Consider the following 20,536-nt stretch of genomic DNA (forward strand, 5'->3'; position numbering starts at 1 on the left):
CACAATAAACTTGACCTGTGCCCAACACAATAAAAACGTACCTAAGTTACTAACTTAAAATGAATGTTAGATAACGACACATTATTATGGTTATACGTAACGTGTGACACGATGAAAATGATCATAGGATTAGGATGGAAGGTATATTTAATATTACTATATTTACATTTTTCTAAATATTATTATTATTATTATTATTATTATTATTATTATTATCATTATTATTATTATTATTATTATTATTATGTCATGCTCTTTGTTTGTTCTGTTCCTACACTACACCAGAGTGAAGTGTCAGTTTTTTTTTTCTCTCTTTTCTGAATCGTTGTTAGAGAGAGAGAGAAAGCATGTTGTTGATGCATGAACATAATGATAGCAATAACTAGGGCACATGAAGTAACAAACCCAACAGAGTAAGGACCAGACCAGCTTACCTTAGTGATTTTGTGGACTCATTGGGCCTTCAGTGCTGCTTGGTTCGGCTGGCCATGCTCACCACTACTCTGCCTGTAGTTTGTTAGGATTTGAAGTTGTAACCACCTATAGAGAATTCCAGAACAATTAGATATTTTTAATTTCTGTAACAAACTATTGTTAAGCAGTTATAAAATCATCTATATATGTAATAGTGGATTAATGAGTAAAGGCAGAGAAGAATTTCCTTATCTTAATATCTTTAGCAGTAGAGTAGAACCATCTACCAAGTGGTCCGACTTGCCACCCATGCCTGACCACAATATGCAACTCTCCGCCACCGAACGACTGGAGGAAGCGGTGTCGAGGCTCACCCAGAATCAAGCCACCCTCACCTAATCCCATTCCGCCATTAACGACAAACTGGAGTCTATTCTGGATCGTCATGTTGTCATGACCCTTGCTTCCCCTTCCCCTGCCCAGCCACCTCCGACCCCACACCATCACCCTCAATTGAAATTGGAAGTCCCATGGTTCGATGGCCAGGACCGGAGCGCCTCACGGTGGTTTCCTTCTACATGGAAGGACCAGTACTTTGCTGGTATCAATGGATGACCCGTAATGGGTTCCTATCCACATGGCCCGCTATGCTCCAGGCGTTAGAATCCCGCTTCGCACCATCGTACTACGACGATCCACACAGCGCTCTTTTTGAACTCGAACAGCGCAGCCTCGTCAACAATTACTTGATGGAGTTTGAACGCCTAGCCAACCGCGTCGTCAACCTTGTCCTGTATAACTCATACGGATCAACTTGAGTGAAAGACATTTTCGTCCATTCACTTAAAATGCTGGGTGCACCTAGCATTACCCTTTATTGTGACTACCTGTTAGGGTAGCCCATTTTTGTTGAACTTTTCATTTTTCTAATAAGTTTATGGATGGTGACATGAGGCCTCTTTAGTTTTTTTTGCTAAATGGTACTCAACTCATTTTTAACTGACCCAAAACAAACTTAAGATTTGTTTTCTGTACCATTTTTAGCTTCCTGATTGGCTAATCAAATTATATTTCGATTGATTACACCTTTTACATTGTGGATTGGCTAATCCGAAAGGTAAAAAAAAAAAAAATTAAAATCTGAAAGATGTAGGAAGCAATTTTTGGAGTATAGAAAGCAACAGCCAAAGAAACTTTATCTTTTAGAACTGGTCTGTTTAAATGAGTTGGGTGCTCTTTTCTTTAAATATGAGAGAGATAAGTCCAGGGCTAATACTGGGAAAGAACTAGCACAGTTTACACTTTAATTGTTGTTTGTTGAGGGGCAGTTATTATTTTAGAAATAGCTGCACATAATAGTTGCGGGGGAACTTTAAGACCTACCCGTTATGGTAATGAAAAGTGATACAGTAGAAATTGAAGGGAAGGAATATTCTAACAAAATTATTTGGTATGCACATTTTTTCGTACCATTGGATTAACCTCACTATATACGGGGTGTCGCATCATTTTCTTTTCCCACAAATTCTCATGTAATCCAATGTCTATAGGCATATTTTGTATCCTCAAGACTCGGAAAGTTTGTTCACTCAATATTATCCTCCAGTGTTGGTGAAAAAAAGCAGAAATAATACTTCTCTAGCTCAATAGTTAACCCCTGCCACATGCATGACTACATAGTTTACAACTACATTTGTTTCTTAAAAACACTCCTAATATATACAAAACTTTTTATCACCCCCTCATAAATTCTGCATGTTGATTATTTGTGGATTATCGTTTAACTACACCCCTCACCCATAGGAGAGTAATTATTAAAAAAATTGTTTAGGAACAAGGTAGGTGGTTTGAACTCAATTTATAACCATTTGCATGTCACCTACAAAGTCATCACACAAAACAGATGAGAAACTTTGAACAAGAAGAAAAAAAGCCATTAGAAACAAACATCCCTACGAAATTGCAAGTATATAAGCAGGTACAACTTCTAAGGGAATTCAAGAAGAGAAAACAGCATGGAGATTTTCAACTTAATAGCATTGGCTCTGACATTATTCCTAGCAATAGTGCCAAAGATGGAGAGCCAAATAAAGCCTATTCCAAAAACCCCTCGTCCACTTTGTGCATCTCAATTTGCACTAGTGAACTACGCTTGTTCGAGGTTGCCATTCTCCCCCGGTGTCCCACCGGATTCCCCGTCCCCTGACGAAGAAAACAACAACCACCACAATCGCAGCCACAGACATGGCCATAGACATGGACACAGACATAGGCACCACCAAACCCCTGATGAAGATAACTGTTGCCGGTGGGCTAAGGAAGTTGACCACCAATGTGTGTGTGAACTTCTACTGCGCTTGCCACCCTTCCTTATTAGACCTTCGCATCAGTACACACTCAAGGTTGGAGCATCGTGTGATATCACTTACTCATGCGGTGCACCAATATGATTCAATGTTCTCAAACTTGCATTTTAAGTCATCCAAGTTAAATCACTCCAATCTTGTGTTCAGTTTTAAGGACTAACATCATACTTAATTATCGTTTCTCCAGGGTTCTGTAGTCTTGTTATCTAGCTGTTGTTTGTTTGCTCCCGTATGCTAGCTGAGCCGATAGTTGGATACTATGGCTTGGTTAATTGTTATTTGTATAACTAGATTTATTTCGTGATTCATGAATTATGAATTATATGTTTTAAATATCAAATAGAATATAAGATGTACTACTTTGTTTGTAGACTTATATGCCAGTGAGTCTAAAATGTGACAACAGTTAACAAATTAAAGTTCTCACTGATTATGTTATTAAATTTGGGTGATATTTAGTTAATTTCTTATTGGTCAATATTTTGGAAGAAATGATCAAAATAGTAAATTTTATAAAATTGAATGAATAAATGTTTTTAATTTTAAAAAAATAATTTGATGGAATACCTATATCATCGTCAATTTCTCCACCAATGTATATAACAATGATTATATTTTCATCTAAAACTTAAATCTTCTATAATGTAAAAACAAAATATTATTGAGATATATTTATGCAAAAACAATAAAAATATATTTTATTGATGATATTAATGATAAAAAAAATATAAAAACTATTTTACATTAAAAATATATTTAAAGAATCAGTTGCTTATGGAATTTATATAAAAAATCTCATTAAAAATATTAATTACACGAAGAGGATAGTAAATTATAACTAAAAATTATTTGTTCAAAAATAAAAAGATGGATATATATATATATATATATATATATATATTTTTTTTTTAAATATCATATGTAGACATCGAAATTGATTGTGAAATCCTATTAGAAATGGAAAAAGAGTTTAATGGGCCAAGATAAGAAATTACAAAAATTGGCCCATGAAAATAATAGTCCATTACAAATAAAATGGCAAAATTGAAAATACACCTAGTAAAATATTAATATTTCTTATGAATAGTGAATTTTTTATGAATAAAAAAATAAGAATTTAATTTTATAAAATCATAGAAATATTAAATATTATAAAAATATTTACCAAACTGGCCAATTTAAAATATTGATAATTCAATTACTCAAATAAAATTTGTTTAATTAATTTCATTAATTTATATAAAAAATATTTCCCGTCAAATTGTAGATTTAAAATTTATAAATGGTAAAAAAAATACACAAATTTAAATTTAAAATTATTATTGAAATTAATATTTCTTAATAAACCATTATATCTGAATTATTGTTATTATTCTTATAGGAATACCTTATCAAATAAAAAAAATTGAATAAATTTTCATTTTTGATCCACAAAAATAATTATATTTCCATATAAAACTTAACTCTTATAATACATTTCAGGAAGAATTTAAAAATAGATTTATTTAACTAAATTTTATTTTAATAATTACTTGTATAAATTTATCATTTACTTTACATAAACTAACATTTTTATCCATTATTATGCTTGTTAATATACTAAATATCACATCGATAATATTCTATAATTTTACTATTATATGTTTATAGATCACATAATATAAATTCTTATGTTTATAAGAAATTATTATATAAAAATATTATTAATTGAATATCTGCTAAAATATTAAAACAATACTGTAAATATTGCGAAATTATAATATAATGATCAAAATGGTCATCTTGAGTGAGATTGGAAACTTGACATGTGGGAAGATAGCAACGAATAGTAAAAAGACTATCCTGAATTGTAAAAGTTCTAGACAAATAGATTTCATTACATATATATAGAAGAACACTACCTCGAAACAATAGTATATTTAATACTTCATTGTGATAGTTGAAATTTTCTATTATTTGAAAAAATAAACTCTATGTTAAAAAAAAAATAAGAATAAGAATTTTCTATATTATTTGCTCATTGTCGATGATTTTAGGTTTGAATAAGAAATTAAAAAAAAATATATTATTGATTGTGAAATCCTGTTAGAAATGGAAAAGGGGTTTAATGGGCCAAGATACAAAATTAGAAAAAAAAATGGCCCACGAAAAGAATAGTCCATTATAATAAAATGGCAAAATTAGAAATACATGAGATAATATTGGTATATTTCTTATCAATATGTCTGGTCCGGATTATAGAAGTTACAAATTAGGTAGTGAATTAGTGATAACCTCATACTCTCATAGGATAGGATGGTAATCCAATCTTCCCGTCATTTTTTTATCAGCAAAAAATATAGATATCATATCACTAAGAAAGAAAATAAAGGGGACATTTGATTTATAAAAAAATATGATATTAATCAGGAAAAAAAGAATAACACAGGATAAAAACATAAGTTATATCACAACTTTTTATCTTATATTTTTAACGAATAATGGATAATATAAGTAAAATGATATAAAAATTTCTAAAATACTTAATATTAATCATCTTAATATAATTTATATCAAATTTAATATTTTTACCCAAATAAATAAAGAAAGAGAAATTAGAATTAAAAAAACTTGGTATTTTATTTTTTAAATGATTACATTGGTTAGTTATTATTTTTTAATTATTAAAGAGATAAAAATATGAATGTATGTGTTTTTTTCCTACTTTATACTTGAGTCACAAAAGTTGTTTCATGGTTTTTTGAGTAACAAAAATTTGAAATTTTGTCATGTTTTCATTTGTGATGTTCTCTAATTCTTTTTTAAATCAAATGTGGAACAAATTTTTTTGTTTGATGAGTATCATAATTTTTAATGAATCAAATAGACCCTAGTACAAAGAGTACTCACCCTTACAAAGCCAAAACTACCAACTATGACTAAACAAACTAATAATCTATTTGCAAGATATCCTTAATCGGGTTATCCTAACTACGGGTGTTCAGAGGTTGATTTTGGTTGAATTCTTACCCAAAACGATCAAATTTTTACGGTTTGGATTGGGTTGGGTTCGTGTAACATTTTATATATTTGACCCAATCCAGCCCAATGATAAACATGTTGGGTTAATTGGATCTGAATTTTAAAAAAAACATAAAAATTATATATTTTTTAGAATAATAATTTGTTTTTGCTTAAAGTTTTATAAATATGTAATAACTAAAAATGCTTAAAAGAGACCAAATTGTAATAATATTTTAGTAATAGAATTAATGATTTTAATGCTAAAATAATTTTTTTAGATAGAAATAAAGTATTATATTAGCATGAAAAAACAAATAAAATTAAGACAATAATAAAAATAACAAGTTAAAAAATAAAAAAATCATGTTAATTTAATTCAATAATTTAATAAAGTAAGTGTGCTAAAAGCTAATGTGTTTTGTATTTATTAATTAATTTATATATAATAATAAATTTAATTATATTGTATGAGTTGAGTCTTATGAAAAAAACAAAACTCGTTATTCAACTCATATATGATTGGATCTTAATTAAATTAAGTTCTATTTAATCACTTAAAAAACTAACTCTATATAAATAGACTCGATTGAGTTACAGGTTGACTCAGACTCTTTATTTCCCTAAAATCCAACCTCCAACTTAAAAAATTCTTAAACTTGATTGGAATTATTTAGCTCAATAATTCCATTAAATATGTTTAATATAAACTGTATGCTAACCTATAACTACCCACTGTCAACCCACCACTGAATATCCAACCTCCCACACTATTTTCCTAACCATCATAACCACTCAACTTATCCTTCAAATGTTTCATTCACTAAGAGCTTCCCAAAAAAGAGACATATTAATATATTATCAGATCGACCACTAGAACCCACCCAACTCTTTCAAATAACCGATACACCGAGGTTGACCAACCATAACGAGAAGCAGTAATTAAAAGAAGGCATAAATGTTACCCTTCAACCATGAACATGCGAAGAAAAAGATGTCTTGCATGAGCGTACTTTTATCAAATGTTCCTCCTCCGAAAAAATGCAGTAATTTATGTGCCTCCAAATGCTCCTACTAAATACTAACGTCATTGACTCAACTATATCCCTTGTAAATTGTAATAATCAAATTGTTCTTATAATCACGTGTAATCATTCGTGTACTAGGGTATGGGATCAGGGGAAGGAATTCGATCCATCTGAAAAAACGACGAGAGTGAGTCATTTTTCTTTATTGTATCATTATTATTAATCTGTCGAAAAAAATTATTTTAATTTAATAGATTTCTCCTTTTAATAATACTTTTTACATTTAAAAACCTTGAATCCAAGTTCTTATAATCACATGTAATCATTCTTGTACTAAGGGTATGGTGGGATTAGGGGGAGGAATTCGATCATACTGAAAAAACGCCGACTAGGTCATTTTTCTTCATTGTATCATTATTATTAATCTTTGTCGAAAAATTTTACTTTCAATAGATTTCTCCTTTTAATAATATTTTTTACATTTAAAAACCTTGAATCCAAGATTGCTTACCAAACTCTGACATCACTCAGAATAAAAACTTGTTGGCCGAAGAGAATGAGCCATATATTGACACAGGTTTTGTCATAGTAGAAAAAAATATTAAAATGTAAATTTTCAAATATGGTAATAAGTGTATCAATTGTGTTAAGTAATTAAATTACGTAGCATTCCCTCTAGATTGAGACAGGTGTCAAGTACTACCTAGTCAAATTATTGGAGCCAAATAGCAAAATCATGTTGAGACGAATGAATTGAAATTGATAATTCAAATTATGTTGAGCAAATTAGTAGAATCTTTGTAAATTAATAAGTAATCAAAAGTGACTAGGGCACAAATTGTCTCTCTATGCAAGTGAATTCAATTGAGTTATAATATGATTTTGTATGTAGCTCAAATCTATAAAATTGAATTAAGCCCAATTCCTGGAGTCAAAACTTCATGGTAGAGGCTAAGATCAATAACCCTAATTGTAAATTCAAGGATAAACTTAGGGCCATTGAAGAGAGCTCTCCGCATTTTATGCCGATCGAGATGGGATTACATATTGATAACTGCTCTTACATTTTGGTCAGCTAATTTCTTATTCATTCTATCACTATGTTACTCTAGCTATTTAATGTAATGCTCACTTGAATGTTATAACTTAAAATTCCTTAAAAGTATTATCACCTCCATCCACCATGCATGTTCAGCTATGTGGCAAAGGAAAAGTCTATTAAGAAATCCTAGAATACGAGTTTGGCCTCGTATTTAAGTCCATTTGCTAAGATTTATTTTAATTAATTATAACTAATTACAAATCATAGTGTAATCAGGGTTAAGGTTATTCTTTTTTTCTTCAAACTTCACAGACTTCATCTTCTGTTTGGATTATCAATTTCAAAATTTTAAGAGAATTTAAAATGTTTAAAATTTGAATTGCTTTGATTTTAATTTCCTTCATTTTTCAAATGCTTTATTTGGATAAATCAATTCAAATTTCTTTAATTTAAATTTTGTGTTTGGATAGGGCAATTCAATTTCCTTCATATGCAAAATTTTAATTTTATATTTTAAATAGATAAAATTTTAATATTAAACTTTAAAGAAAACAAACACAATCTAATTTTGAAATATTAATTAAAAAATATTTTTTTCATTTTTAAAAATTTAAAAATACAAAATATTGATAATTTTAATTAGGGTTGTTTTGTCTGACCACAACTAGTAATGTTTTAAATCGACATCAACCAAGACTATTTTTTTATCGACATCAAATAAGGTTTTTTTTGTCAAAATATACTGAGAATATTTGTCAGCTGACGTTAACCAGAACTATTTTTTAGCTAACGTTGGTTAAGTCTATTTTTCAACTAATGTCGAATGACATTGACTAAGGCTATTTTTAGCCAACGTCGGCCTAAAAAATTCTAGCAGGTGTTGATAAAAAAATCTACCTAACATCGGCTAAAAAATAACTTGGTCGATATTGACCAATAGAACTTACCCGATGTTGGCCGAAAAACATCATTGGTCAAACGTTGATCGGAAAATTCTTAGTCGAAGTTGGCTAAAAAATAGTCTTAACCAATGTCGGACAAAAAACCCTACCCAACATCGGCTGTAAAATAGCCTTGATTGATGTTAGCTAAAAAATAACTCTGACCGATGTCGACCTAAAAAACTCTTGTGGATGTCAACTATAAGAACCTAGTCGATGTCGACTAAAAATAGTCATGTCCGATATCAGTCAAAAATACCTAGCTGGTGTTAGCAGAAAAAACCCTAGCCAACATCAACTAAAAAACCTAGCTAATGTGGTTAAGAAATATCTCTGGCTGATGTCAGCTAGAAGACCCTAATCGATGTTAGCAAAAAAAATCATAACCGACGTCGGTTAAGAAAATCTAGTTGACATCAGCCAAAACATCCTAGCTAACATCAGCTGAAAAATAAACCCTAACCGATATTGGTTAAAAAATAGCTTTGACTGATGTTGGCTGAAAAAATCTAACTGACGTCGACTGAAAAACCCTAACAAGTGTCTACTCAAAAGTTAGCCATGACTGATGTTAGTAGAAAAAATCTAATCAATATTGGCAAAAAAAAATCATTAGTCAACATCAACTGAAAAAATCTAGATGACAACAGCCAAAAAAATCCTTGGTCAACGTCAGCAAAAAATTCTCATGATTGACGTTAGTTAGAAAATAACTCTAACCAACATCATCTTAAAATAATCTTAGCCAATATCGACAAAAGATAGCTTTGGTTGACATCATACAAAAAAATTTTGGTCAAAAAAACATCGGTCAACGTCAGTGAAAAACAACTTATGTCAATGTCGGTTGTAAAAACTTTGATCACCCGTAATTGTGACTATTGAGGGAGAAAGAGTCACGAACAAGAATGTGAGTTAGAATGAGCCTTTTCGAAAAAGGAATTTCAAATTTTATATTTTTTGAGAGAATTTGAAATTTCACTGTTTTAATCGATCAAAATTATTCATAAAAATATCAAAAATTAAATTTTTTAAAAATATTTTATTCAAATAAACTATTCTATCATGAATCAATTTAAATTCTTTGAAAAAATGAATTTTTTTATTGAATTGTTTCATCCAAACACACTATAAATCATGCACCCTCTGCACCTACCATGTACAGTGCCCCTGTCCCATCACCTTTCACCGGCCATTACCCTTAGTTACTAGTATTTCTGCATTGACCAACACCAATAGTCGGCAAGTCCGTTTGTTGCTTATAGGTACAGCATTCCCATGTGATTCAATAATTAACATAAAAAAAGAAGTTTATAGTCTTCAAAGCAATAATTATTAATGAAAACAAACTACATTTCCATTTGGGTTGGTGCTTTTATCAACAAACATTCCCTTATGATCCGCTTAATTTACGTACGTTGCAAGAACTTCCGGAATTACACCCGACAACTATTTATAATAGTTGAGGTCGGCACAAAAACATTAATAGTGTTTACATAAATATAGTGTTAGTTTGCCAATGCCGGGTAGCAGCTATCAATATATATGATGATGACAAAGGTGAAAAGCAGTCGTGTCTCGTAATCTTACTTAGATCCTGTTTAGTTCCAAATTTCAATGGTTTATTAATTGCATCCTGAATATGGAATAGGGACATCTCTTTCTTTTCTTTTCTTTTTTTCCTGAAAGTAAAGTATCCTCATAATAAGTCACAAGACTAACATTCCAAACATAAAAATTAACAAAATGTTATCATTCTTTTCTTGTTGAGCATCATGCATGTTTCATGTCCACCAAATTAAATGCAAAGTTTGTCATGGTGATCAGTACGGTATGAATAGCAGTAATGTTTGACTAGATTTAGACTTACTTATTAATTATAATTTAAAGCATTTCTTTTAAGAAATTTGTTCATTTTTTCAAAGAGAAAAAGTTATTACTTTATTACTGCAAAAAAGAGTATAATTTTGATCCTTATAAATGAAAATGAAGAAAATCTATCTAAACTAAAAGATAGACAGGGAAACACAAGCTGAGTGGTTGACAAACCACTTATTTATGAATTTTTTTTATTGACAAATATTAATTATTATTTTTAAAAAAAAAAAAATTGAATCCGTGGTTTTTTTCTTTTTACTATCCAATTAATTTTATAATTCCTTCTTATTTGTAAAAGTTATTCCATTATGCAGCTCCTTATTTTATTTTATGAAAACATACATACAATTTATTATGTTCAAATATATTTAAACATACTAACACTTTTACTGAAATATATATCTAGAAGAAAAAAAATGAGAGTGGTCAGCTCAACGGTCAGCATGGTATCCCGCATGCAAGTATAGTCTACAAACAAAAGACTCAAAGTCAAAGACCCGTTAGTAGTCAATAGTCACTCACGCGGAATTCTTTTTTCTCCTTTTATGATGTATCTGATACTTTCACCGAATATTATCTTTCTGTTCAAAAAAGCTGCATGCATGTTTGAACATGCCTTTCAGTTTTGAACGTATATATATATATATATATACGAAGTTGGAAGGGTTACAGTATATAGTTTAAACATACCTTAACTACTATTTTATATTTGTTAAATGAAAATAATGAAGACGTGACTTTTCAAGACATGTTTGAAAGCTAAGTTGTGTTGTGTGATTGAAACATGTTTCAAAAAATTCTTCAAAGTATGTTGAAAACTTAAGCCGATATATTTATATAAGATTTTTTAAAACTTATAAAAAAGAGAGAAAATCCAAAATAATTTCAAATCTTAGATATTAAGTTAATCCTATAAAAGATTAAAATGATTTTTTGAAAAAGGCTGAAGTTATTTAATAAATTTATAAATCTTTAACTTAAATATTATTTCTGAGTTAAAAAAATTGGATTGCAATTTTCAAATCTGTAAGATTTGGAATAAATAAGATATAAGTGAAGGAAAAATTCCTAACGTTATTTTTATTTAACTTTTAAATTTTATTCATTTAAAAATTTAATTTAATTTATTTATAAAATTGTATTTGTTTTGATTTTTTTAACGAGAAATATTTAATTTTTCTAATACGGGCTATAATATTTTTTTTATCAAACAATTAATAACTTTTTACATTTTTTGAGAAAAATATTTTAAAAGTTAAAATTAGATTTTTGCAAGTTTAAAATGAGGATTTTATTTGCTTTGAGTTTAGCCGGCCTTGGGAATATTGTTGAAGGTTTTCAAAGCCTTGAGGTTCAAATCTTCTTTTTAAAATGATGATTTCATAGGAAGTTAAAGTAAAGAAACTAATAATATGATTGCAACTTGTGATGTGAGGAATAAACATTTAAAAAGTTATAAAGTAAATGTAAAAATCGATGTTTGAAAAAACCCTGAATTAATAATCAACAATCAAGCTTAAAAATTGATCAGAAAAATATTTTTTCACGTTTTCTTTTTCATACATCCTTTTATTGTAAAAAAAAGTAAAAGAAAAATTATAATTAATTATTCTTTTCTCCCCCACCAAATGATTTTGTTCAAAAAGTTCATGCATCATGAAAATTTTGCAATATTTGACCAATCAGAATTATAATAATCATACAAGGTGTGGGTGAAAAAGTCAAAAGTTGAATTTTGCCAAAATCAATACACCTTAATTTTCGTGTAATTCATACGAAATATTTTCATATCATCTATATCTTTTCTTGAGAGAAAAAAAGACATGGAAGAAGTAACATAGAAAAAGTAGTGACCAACTCTTGTTAATTAACCCCACCCCTAAATAGCTAAATAGCTTAATCATAGATTTTTTTTCTTTGTTTCAAGGTGCTGTGGTTACACGTTTTTAATTTTTTGATTTTAAAACAAAATATTTTTAGCAAAAATGAAATTAAAATGATTTTTAATTTAATTTTAAAATATTTTTACATTCTTTTTAAAACAATTTTTTAAATTTGATTTTCAATTTTAAAACACACTCTCACATCATCTCCTTCATCATTATTACACTATCGTTGTTATTACCACTAGTACCACCATCATTTCACCTTCATCGCCACTATTCCATCCCCAACACCACTATCATTTCAATCCCACCATCACTATTTCACCCCACTAACATTGTCATCCACCATCATATATCATCATCATCACATTTTCACCACTGTCGTCGTGATTGTCACTATTACATTGTCATTCTTATTGTCACCACTATCACTATATCATTATTATTTTATCACTATTATTGTTGTTGTCATTATTATTATCATCATTTCACTAACGTCATTATCACTACCATCACCACCTTCATTGCTACAACCGTCACTCACCTACCACCATTATTTCTTAGTAATAAAGTGAGATAACTAGAAAACATAAAACATTTAACTCATTTATTTTATTCATCTTCAATTTCCAACCTTTTTAAAAACTAAACAAACAAAAAAATCTGAAACTAAAACTCAAAAAGGAAATTTATAAAAAATTTAAAACTAAATTAAAACGAAAAATCATCCCGAATGGGGTCTTACATCGTATTTTTTTTAAGTAATAATAAAAGGAAAGAAAAGTGTTTCTATTCGTACACAATTTCACCACTTAATATTTCTTCAAATTTGTATGTGTAAAATTATATCAAAACTTTTAGTATACAAATTTAACTAGCATCAATATTATACGCGTTTATAATATTTTCTTATTATCTATATCATTACGATGTTTTATATATAAAAAAAATAAAAAGATAAATATATATTCATAATTTTTTTCATCTCTGATAAATAAAATTATTAGTAGGAAGATGATATAAAACTATGAAAACTAATAACAACTAATCGATCCATGTTAATTGAATGACAAATTATATGAGAGATTTACAAATATAATGTTGAGCGTAAAAATGATACAACTATACTTAATGTCTTTTTTTTTGCACCCTAGGTATCCAGAATCTAAACCCAAAGACTAATCATTCGAAATATGAAGATTAATTCCAGGAAAAAATCATTATAATGATAAGGACCATGGTGATATTAAACAATCTTTATGATAAATAATTAAATGTTATTAATTTTTGTTTTTGTAAATTAAAAATTAATTTGATTATTTATCACATAAAAATTGATTATGACCATATACACGTAGTAGTGGTATGAAACTGTATATTTAATTTTTTTTTAGTATTTGAAGAGTTGAACTCTTCTAATAGATATGTTCTTCTAACGGAGGTTGATTAAAAAAATTGAACATTTAACACAGTACTTGAGAGACAAAATATCTGTCAAATAACTCGATGTCACGCCAAGATTTTAAATTGTAGTTCGTAACCACAATTATTGTAGCAGCAACATAAAGGTTTTTGGAGTCACTGCATTCACATAACGATTGCATTTTGCTGGAATTTTCGGTAACGACGAGCATCATGAGGAGATGGCAACTCGCAATTTAGAACCATGTGTCACACACACCATATAGGTTTAATGATCATTTTGCTGCAAAGAAGCCGGCACTCTCCCAGCATTGTGGAAGTTATTAAACCTGAGAATTTAAGTAGAATTTCATATACTTGACACATAGACTTTAACTGATGGATTCCTACAAGTCTATTTTATATAAAAATAATAATAAAATATCTATAAATAATATACTATTAAATATTTTAATATAATAAAATAAAATAATAAATCATAAAGTTCAGAATATTTAAATAATCAAATTTAGTAATAATACATTATTATTCGATAATAATTTGTAGAGGTTATAATAATGTTAAATAATTTTTGTTTGTTTAATGTTATTAGAAAACAAGAATTTGATAATATAAAGATAAATTTTATATTTGAGAATAACATACTAAATGAAGGTATATTGAATACTAAATATACAAAACATAATAAAAAAATAACTTACATTTTGATTTAATTTTTTTAATTTATTAACTAGTTGGCTAAGTGATAAACTCAAGAGTCTACCAATAAACTCATAAACTCAGGAGAATTAACGAATTAACTCCAGAGGTTGATAATCATGATTTGCAGTACTATAGAGAAAATGGGAAACTATGGAGGCACAAGGCTGCGCCACAATGTTCTTCCACGCATCATTCGCTTCCTGGCCACGTTTCTGAAACACGGGAGTGGCACAAACACGGTGAATCTTCCACCCCTTAACACTCCTCAACCTGTGAATCCTCCCAATCTGCTTGCATGCTAGGTGGCACGTGTTCCTCTTCACATCCCTCACCGCATCCTGCAACAAACTCACCCTCGTCTCGTTGCTCGAAAACGCTTCCCTTCGAAAATAGGCATCAAATTCCGGCACCCCAATTGCCTTTCTTATCCCCTTCGAGTAATCCCCGTTGGGACTGAAAAAGGGTCTCAACTCGTTCACCATTCCGCCACCAAGCATGTGATCCACGCGCTGCGCAACGTAGGAGTGAAGCACGGACGTGGAAACATCAACCCAGAGACAACACCAATCGTAACGTGGCCCGAACTTGTCGACCAAGGCTTCAATGTATGAGTTGGAGCCTCCCACGATTATTGGAACCTTCTCGCGGTGAGTGATGGATTCAATGGCGTGTGATGCCATGTGGCAGAAGTCGGAGGCTGTGAACTCTGTGTTTGGGTTCTGTGTCCCCAGCAAGTGGTGTGGGACCCCACGTTGTTCTTCTTTTGTTGCTTTGTTTGTGACAACGTCCAAGCCTGAGTAGACTTGTATTTTGTCGGAGTTTATTATTTCTGATGGAAAACATGTGGCTAGGTCGATCGACAACCTTGTTTTGCCGCTTCCGGTTGCTCCCATCACCAACACTACCTTCTCTTTTGGCCTTATTATCTGGTTTTGGCCACTAATGGAAGAATTAGAAGGAACGTTTTTCAGTGGTTGTGTTGGCCTACACATCACTCTTGACATGGTCATAGTCATCTAATTAAAGGGGTAAGAAAATCAACTGAGAGTGAGGAAATTGAGAATCGATGGGAATAAAGGGGATTGAGTTGAGAAAGTATCACGTATGTTCAAGTTTTTGAAAGGAACTTAGAATTAGAACAGTATTTATATAGCCAAGGGCATGCCGAAAGTGTTGGAAATAAGGCTTTTTATGTTTAGGAAAAGTGTTTAGGAATATTGGAGACTTTGAATAGAAACTTGATAGGAAGGAGAATTCTTTATGGAGGAGAGAATTTTGTATTTTTGCTTGATACAAATGTGTAGGATTACATCTCTATTTATACTACTCTAAGGAGAACTCTAGACACACTAATTTTAGAGAGTTCTCAACTCTAGAGATCCAAAGAGTATTCTAGAGAATATTAAAATTATAAGAAATATCTAGACACTCCAAACACTACACGAATTCTCTAGAAACATGACCCATAATTACTTAAGCCCAAAATAACTAAGTCCAAGGAACCAAATAATTAATTTGGGCCCAAATCAAGTTTATATTTCAACATCCCCCCTTAAACTTGATTTGTGACTCCAAGCATACTCCTTAGCTTCACGAAAGTTTCCAACTTAAGTGGCTTTGTGAAAATGTCGGCAGCTTGATCTTGAGACATCACATACTTCAACTTTACCTCCTTCTTCTCAATGCATTCTCTTATGAAGTGGTAACGGGTGTCGATATGCTTACTTCTTTCATGAAAGACTGGATTCTTTGCCAAAGCGAGTGCTGATTTATTGTCAACACATATTTCCATAGGTTCTTCTTGTGACATTTTTAACTCTTTCAACAAGTTCCTTAGCCAAATTGCATGACAAACGCATGATGTGGCAGCGACATACTCAGCTTCACAAGTTGATAGTGTGACTATTGGTTGCTTCTTTGACATCCATGTGAAAGCAGTATCTCCCATAAAGAACACAAAACCAGTAGTGCTCTTTCTATCATCCAAGTCTCCACTCCAATCGCTATCACTATAGCCAACAATGTTATAATTGTCAGAAGAGTAATAGTGCAAGCCAAAGTTTGTTGTACCTTTGATGTATCGAAGGATTCTCTTTGCCGCCTTGAAGTGAGTTGTGGTTGGAGCTTCCATGTAGCGACTTACTACTCCTACAACATAGAGAATATCCGGCCTTGTACATGTCAAGTAACGTAAACTTCCAATCAAACTTTTGTAAAGAGTTGGATCCACATTCTCTCCTTTTTCATGCTTGCTCAACTTGCTGCCACATTCCATCGGGGTGCCAACTGGATTGGCGTCATCCATCTTGAACTTCTTAAGGACTTCTTTGGCATAGCCTTCTTGGGTGATGAAAATTCCTTTGTCTTCTTGTTTTACTTCGATGCCGAGATAATATGCCATGAGCCCCATATCCGTCATCTCAAATTCATTTGACATATCTTTCTTGAACTCTTCGAACATGCTTGGATTGTTCCCTGTAAAGATCAAGTCATCTACATACAAACACACAATCAAAATATCTCCACTTTGCGCTTTGATATAGAGTGCATGCTCATATGGACACTTGATGAAGTTCTTGTCTTGAAAGTACTTGTCGATTCGAACATTCCAAGCTCTCGGTGCTTGCTTGAGACCGTACAACACCTTCTTCAACTTCAAGACTTTTTCTTCTTGCCCTTTTACTTCATAGCCCAGTGGTTGCTCAATATAGACTTCTTCTTCGAGAAAACCATTCAAGAAGGCTGACTTCACATCCATTTGATAGATCTTCCATTTATTTTGGGCTGCCAAAGAAATGATTAGTCTAATAGTTTCAAGACGAGCAACAGGAGCAAATACCTCATCATAGTCAATTCCTTGTCTTTGACTATAGCCTTTAGCCACCAATCTTGCTTTGTATCTCTCCACTTCTCCTTTAGCATTCTTCTTTGCCTTGTACACTCATCTTACTCCAATTGCTTTGTGTCCTCGTGGAAGTGTAGTAAGTTCCCACGTATCATTCTTCGTGATTGACTTGATTTCTTCGTCCATGGCGTCTTTCCACTTTATGTTTTCCGCCGCTTCTTGATAGCTTAGAGGCTCACAATCACCAAAAAGACAAAAGAGGTTAATGTCGTTTAGGTTTGTGGTTACCTCATAAATCTCTTCAATGCTCTTTAGTCGCGGTGTCCTCTCACTTGAACTTGTTTCATCCAGCCTTGGTGTCGGTGAGGCAGGTGGTGTAATATGTTCCTCTATGATTGGTTGTTCAATTTCATCATCTTCTTCAAAATAAGGAAGAAAATCATACTTATCTTCTTGAACACTCCAATCCCAACAATCTTCTTCGTTGAACTCCACGTCGCGACTTATGACGATCTTTTTACTATTTGGATTATAGAGCTTGTATCCCTTGGATCTTGAGTCATAACCCACAAACACGTACTTCTCACTTTTATCATCGAGCTTTGTCCTCTTTTCGTCTGGAACATGGGTATAGGCAATGCTTCCAAACACTTTGAGGTGAGAGATCCCAGGCTTCCTTCCACTCTATGCTTCTTGTGGTGTCTTCTCATGCACGCTTCTTGTTGGGGAACGGTTTGTTAGGTAAACTGCACATGCCACTGCTTCAGCCCAAAACTCCTTCGGCATCTTCTTGCTTTTGAGCATGCTTCGCACCATGTTAAGTATGGTCCGGTTCTTTCTCTCTGCTACTCCATTTTGTTGTGGCGATCTTGGCACTGTCAGTGGGCGACGGATTCCATGGTCTTCACAATATTTGTTGAACTTATTTGAAGTGAACTCTCCTCCTCGATCAGATCTCATGGCCTTGATGGAAAGACCACTTTCTTTCTCCATGAGGGCTTTGAACTTCTTAAAGTTTTCAAACACTTCTGATTTCTCCTTCAAGAAATAAACCCAGGTTTTTCTGGAATAATCATCAATAAAGAGGAGAAAGTACTTATTCTTACCAAATGAATTGGGTTTGATTGGTCCACAGACATCGGTGTGTATGAGCTCTAGCGGCTTTGTTGCTCTTGTTGTTGATTCCTTTGGAAAACTTTTACGAAATTGCTTCCCAATTAGACATCCTTCGCAAAGTTGGTCTGGGTGGTTGATGCTAGGCAAGCCTCTCACCATCTCCTTCTTCGCTAAACGTTCTAGACCGTCGAAGTTGAGGTGCCCGAACCGTAGATGCCATAGCCACGAAGAGTCGATATAGAAAGCCTTGAGACACTTTGCCACATCATTTTGAATGTTCAAGAGGAACATTCTATTCTTTGACATAGGCACCTTAGCAATCAAGTTATGTCTACAATCTCTTAAGAAAAGACTATGTTCTTTCAAATGGATGTCATAGCCTTTCTCTAATAATTGTCCCAAGCTCAAAATATTATTCTTCATGTTAGGCACATAGTAGACATTGGATATGAATTGATGACTCCCATTCTTCAAACGTATGAGAATTTTACCTTTGCCTTTGACTGGTATCTTTGAGTCGTCTCCAAATGAGACATCGCCAGTTGCTGCTTCATTGATCTCCACGAACATGCTTTTATCGCCGCACATGTGGTTGCTTGCGCCGGTGTCGAGGTACCACTTGTTTCTTTTCTCTTCAAATTTGTTTTGGCACGCGAGTAGCAAAGTTTCTTCTTCTCCGCCTTTTTCTTCTACAAAGTTAGCTTTCTCTTCAACCTTCTTTGAGAATCTACACTCGGATGCGTAGTGACCAATCTTGTTGCAATTGAAGCACTTGATTTGTGATTTGTCATACCTCGACCATGAATTTCCTCTTCCACGATCTCTTGTTACTTGTGGATTCCAACTTCTTTCTCCATTGTTGAATTTGTTGAAGTGGTTGTTGTAACCACCTCTTCCTTCTCCTCCATGTCCTCGTCCACGTCCACGATCTTGGCCGCGACCTCGTCCTCTTTGGCTCTTGTAATTTGCATAGTTTGCTTCCTTTACGTTGAGTTGTAGTAGTTTCTCTGTAGCCTCCTTTTGTTTAATTTTTCTCTTTTGTTTTTCTTCGTATGCTTGTAAGGAACCCATGAGTTGCTCAATAGTCATGGTCTTTAAATCCTTGTTTTCTTCAATGTTGGTAACAATGAAGTCAAAACTTGGATTTAAAGTTCGAAGTATTTTTTCCATGACCTTCACCTCATCAATATCTTCACCATTTCTTTTAAGTTGATTGACTACGGCCAATACTCGAGAAAAATAATCAGAAATTGACTCAGACTCCTCCATAAACAAACGCTCAAAGTCACCTCTAAGAGTTTGAAGACGAATCTTTTTTACCTGCTCAACTCCTTTGTTGCAAGTTTGAAGCTTATCCCATGCTTCTTTGGCCGTCCTTGCGTTGGATATCTTCTCAAATGTATCTTCATCCACCGATTGATAAATGAGAAAGAGAGCTTTATTGTCTCTCTTTCTTGACTCCTTCAACGTCTCCTTTACACCTTGGCTTAGCGAGGCTTCATCTTGTTCCTCAAAGTCATTCTCTACGATATCCCACACATCTTGAGCTCCTAGTAGCGCCTTCATCTTGATACTCCAATTATCATAGTTGTTCTTTGTGAGCATCGGCATTTGGAAAGGAAAACCTCCATTCGCCATCTTTTGAGGATCTTGATGCTCTGATACCACTTTGTTGGAAATAAGGCTTTTTATGTTTAGGAAAAGTGTTTAGGAATATTGGAGACTTTGAATAGAAACTTGATAGGAAGGAGAATTCTTTATGGAGGAGAGAACTTTGTATTTTTGCTTGATACAAATGTGTAGGATTACATCTCTATTTATACTACTCTAAGGAGAACTCTAGACACACTAATTCTAGAGAGTTCTCAACTCTAGAGATCCAAAGAGTATTCTAGA

General features: G+C 32.1%; 2 protein-coding genes across 2 annotated transcripts; one reads left to right on the forward strand and one right to left on the reverse strand.

Moving 5' to 3' along the window:
* The first annotated feature begins 2,429 nt into the window (after positions 1-2,429).
* Positions 2,430-2,864, forward strand: LOC102666530 (uncharacterized). Its single transcript, XM_006576824.4, has one exon. The coding sequence runs from the start codon at positions 2,430-2,432 to the stop codon at positions 2,862-2,864; it is 435 nt and encodes a 144-aa protein (XP_006576887.1).
* An 11,741-nt stretch (positions 2,865-14,605) lies between these two features.
* On the reverse strand, positions 14,606-15,940 carry LOC100799520 (adenylate isopentenyltransferase 3, chloroplastic). The gene has a single exon (XM_003520512.5). It carries the CDS (start codon positions 15,693-15,695, stop codon positions 14,766-14,768), a length of 930 nt encoding a protein of 309 aa, XP_003520560.2. The 5' UTR covers positions 15,696-15,940; the 3' UTR covers positions 14,606-14,765.
* Positions 15,941-20,536: the final 4,596 nt, after the last annotated feature.

Source organism: Glycine max, chromosome 3 (genome assembly GCF_000004515.6).
Source record: "Glycine max cultivar Williams 82 chromosome 3, Glycine_max_v4.0, whole genome shotgun sequence".
Classification (NCBI taxonomy): domain Eukaryota; kingdom Viridiplantae; phylum Streptophyta; class Magnoliopsida; order Fabales; family Fabaceae; genus Glycine; species Glycine max.

Excerpts from the sequence above, each read along its gene's own strand:
- LOC102666530 (XM_006576824.4), top strand. The coding sequence starts at position 2,430 with ATGGAGATTTTCAACTTAATAGCATTGGCTCTGACATTATTCCTAGCA.
- LOC100799520 (XM_003520512.5), bottom strand. The coding sequence starts at position 15,695 with ATGACTATGACCATGTCAAGAGTGATGTGTAGGCCAACACAACCACTG.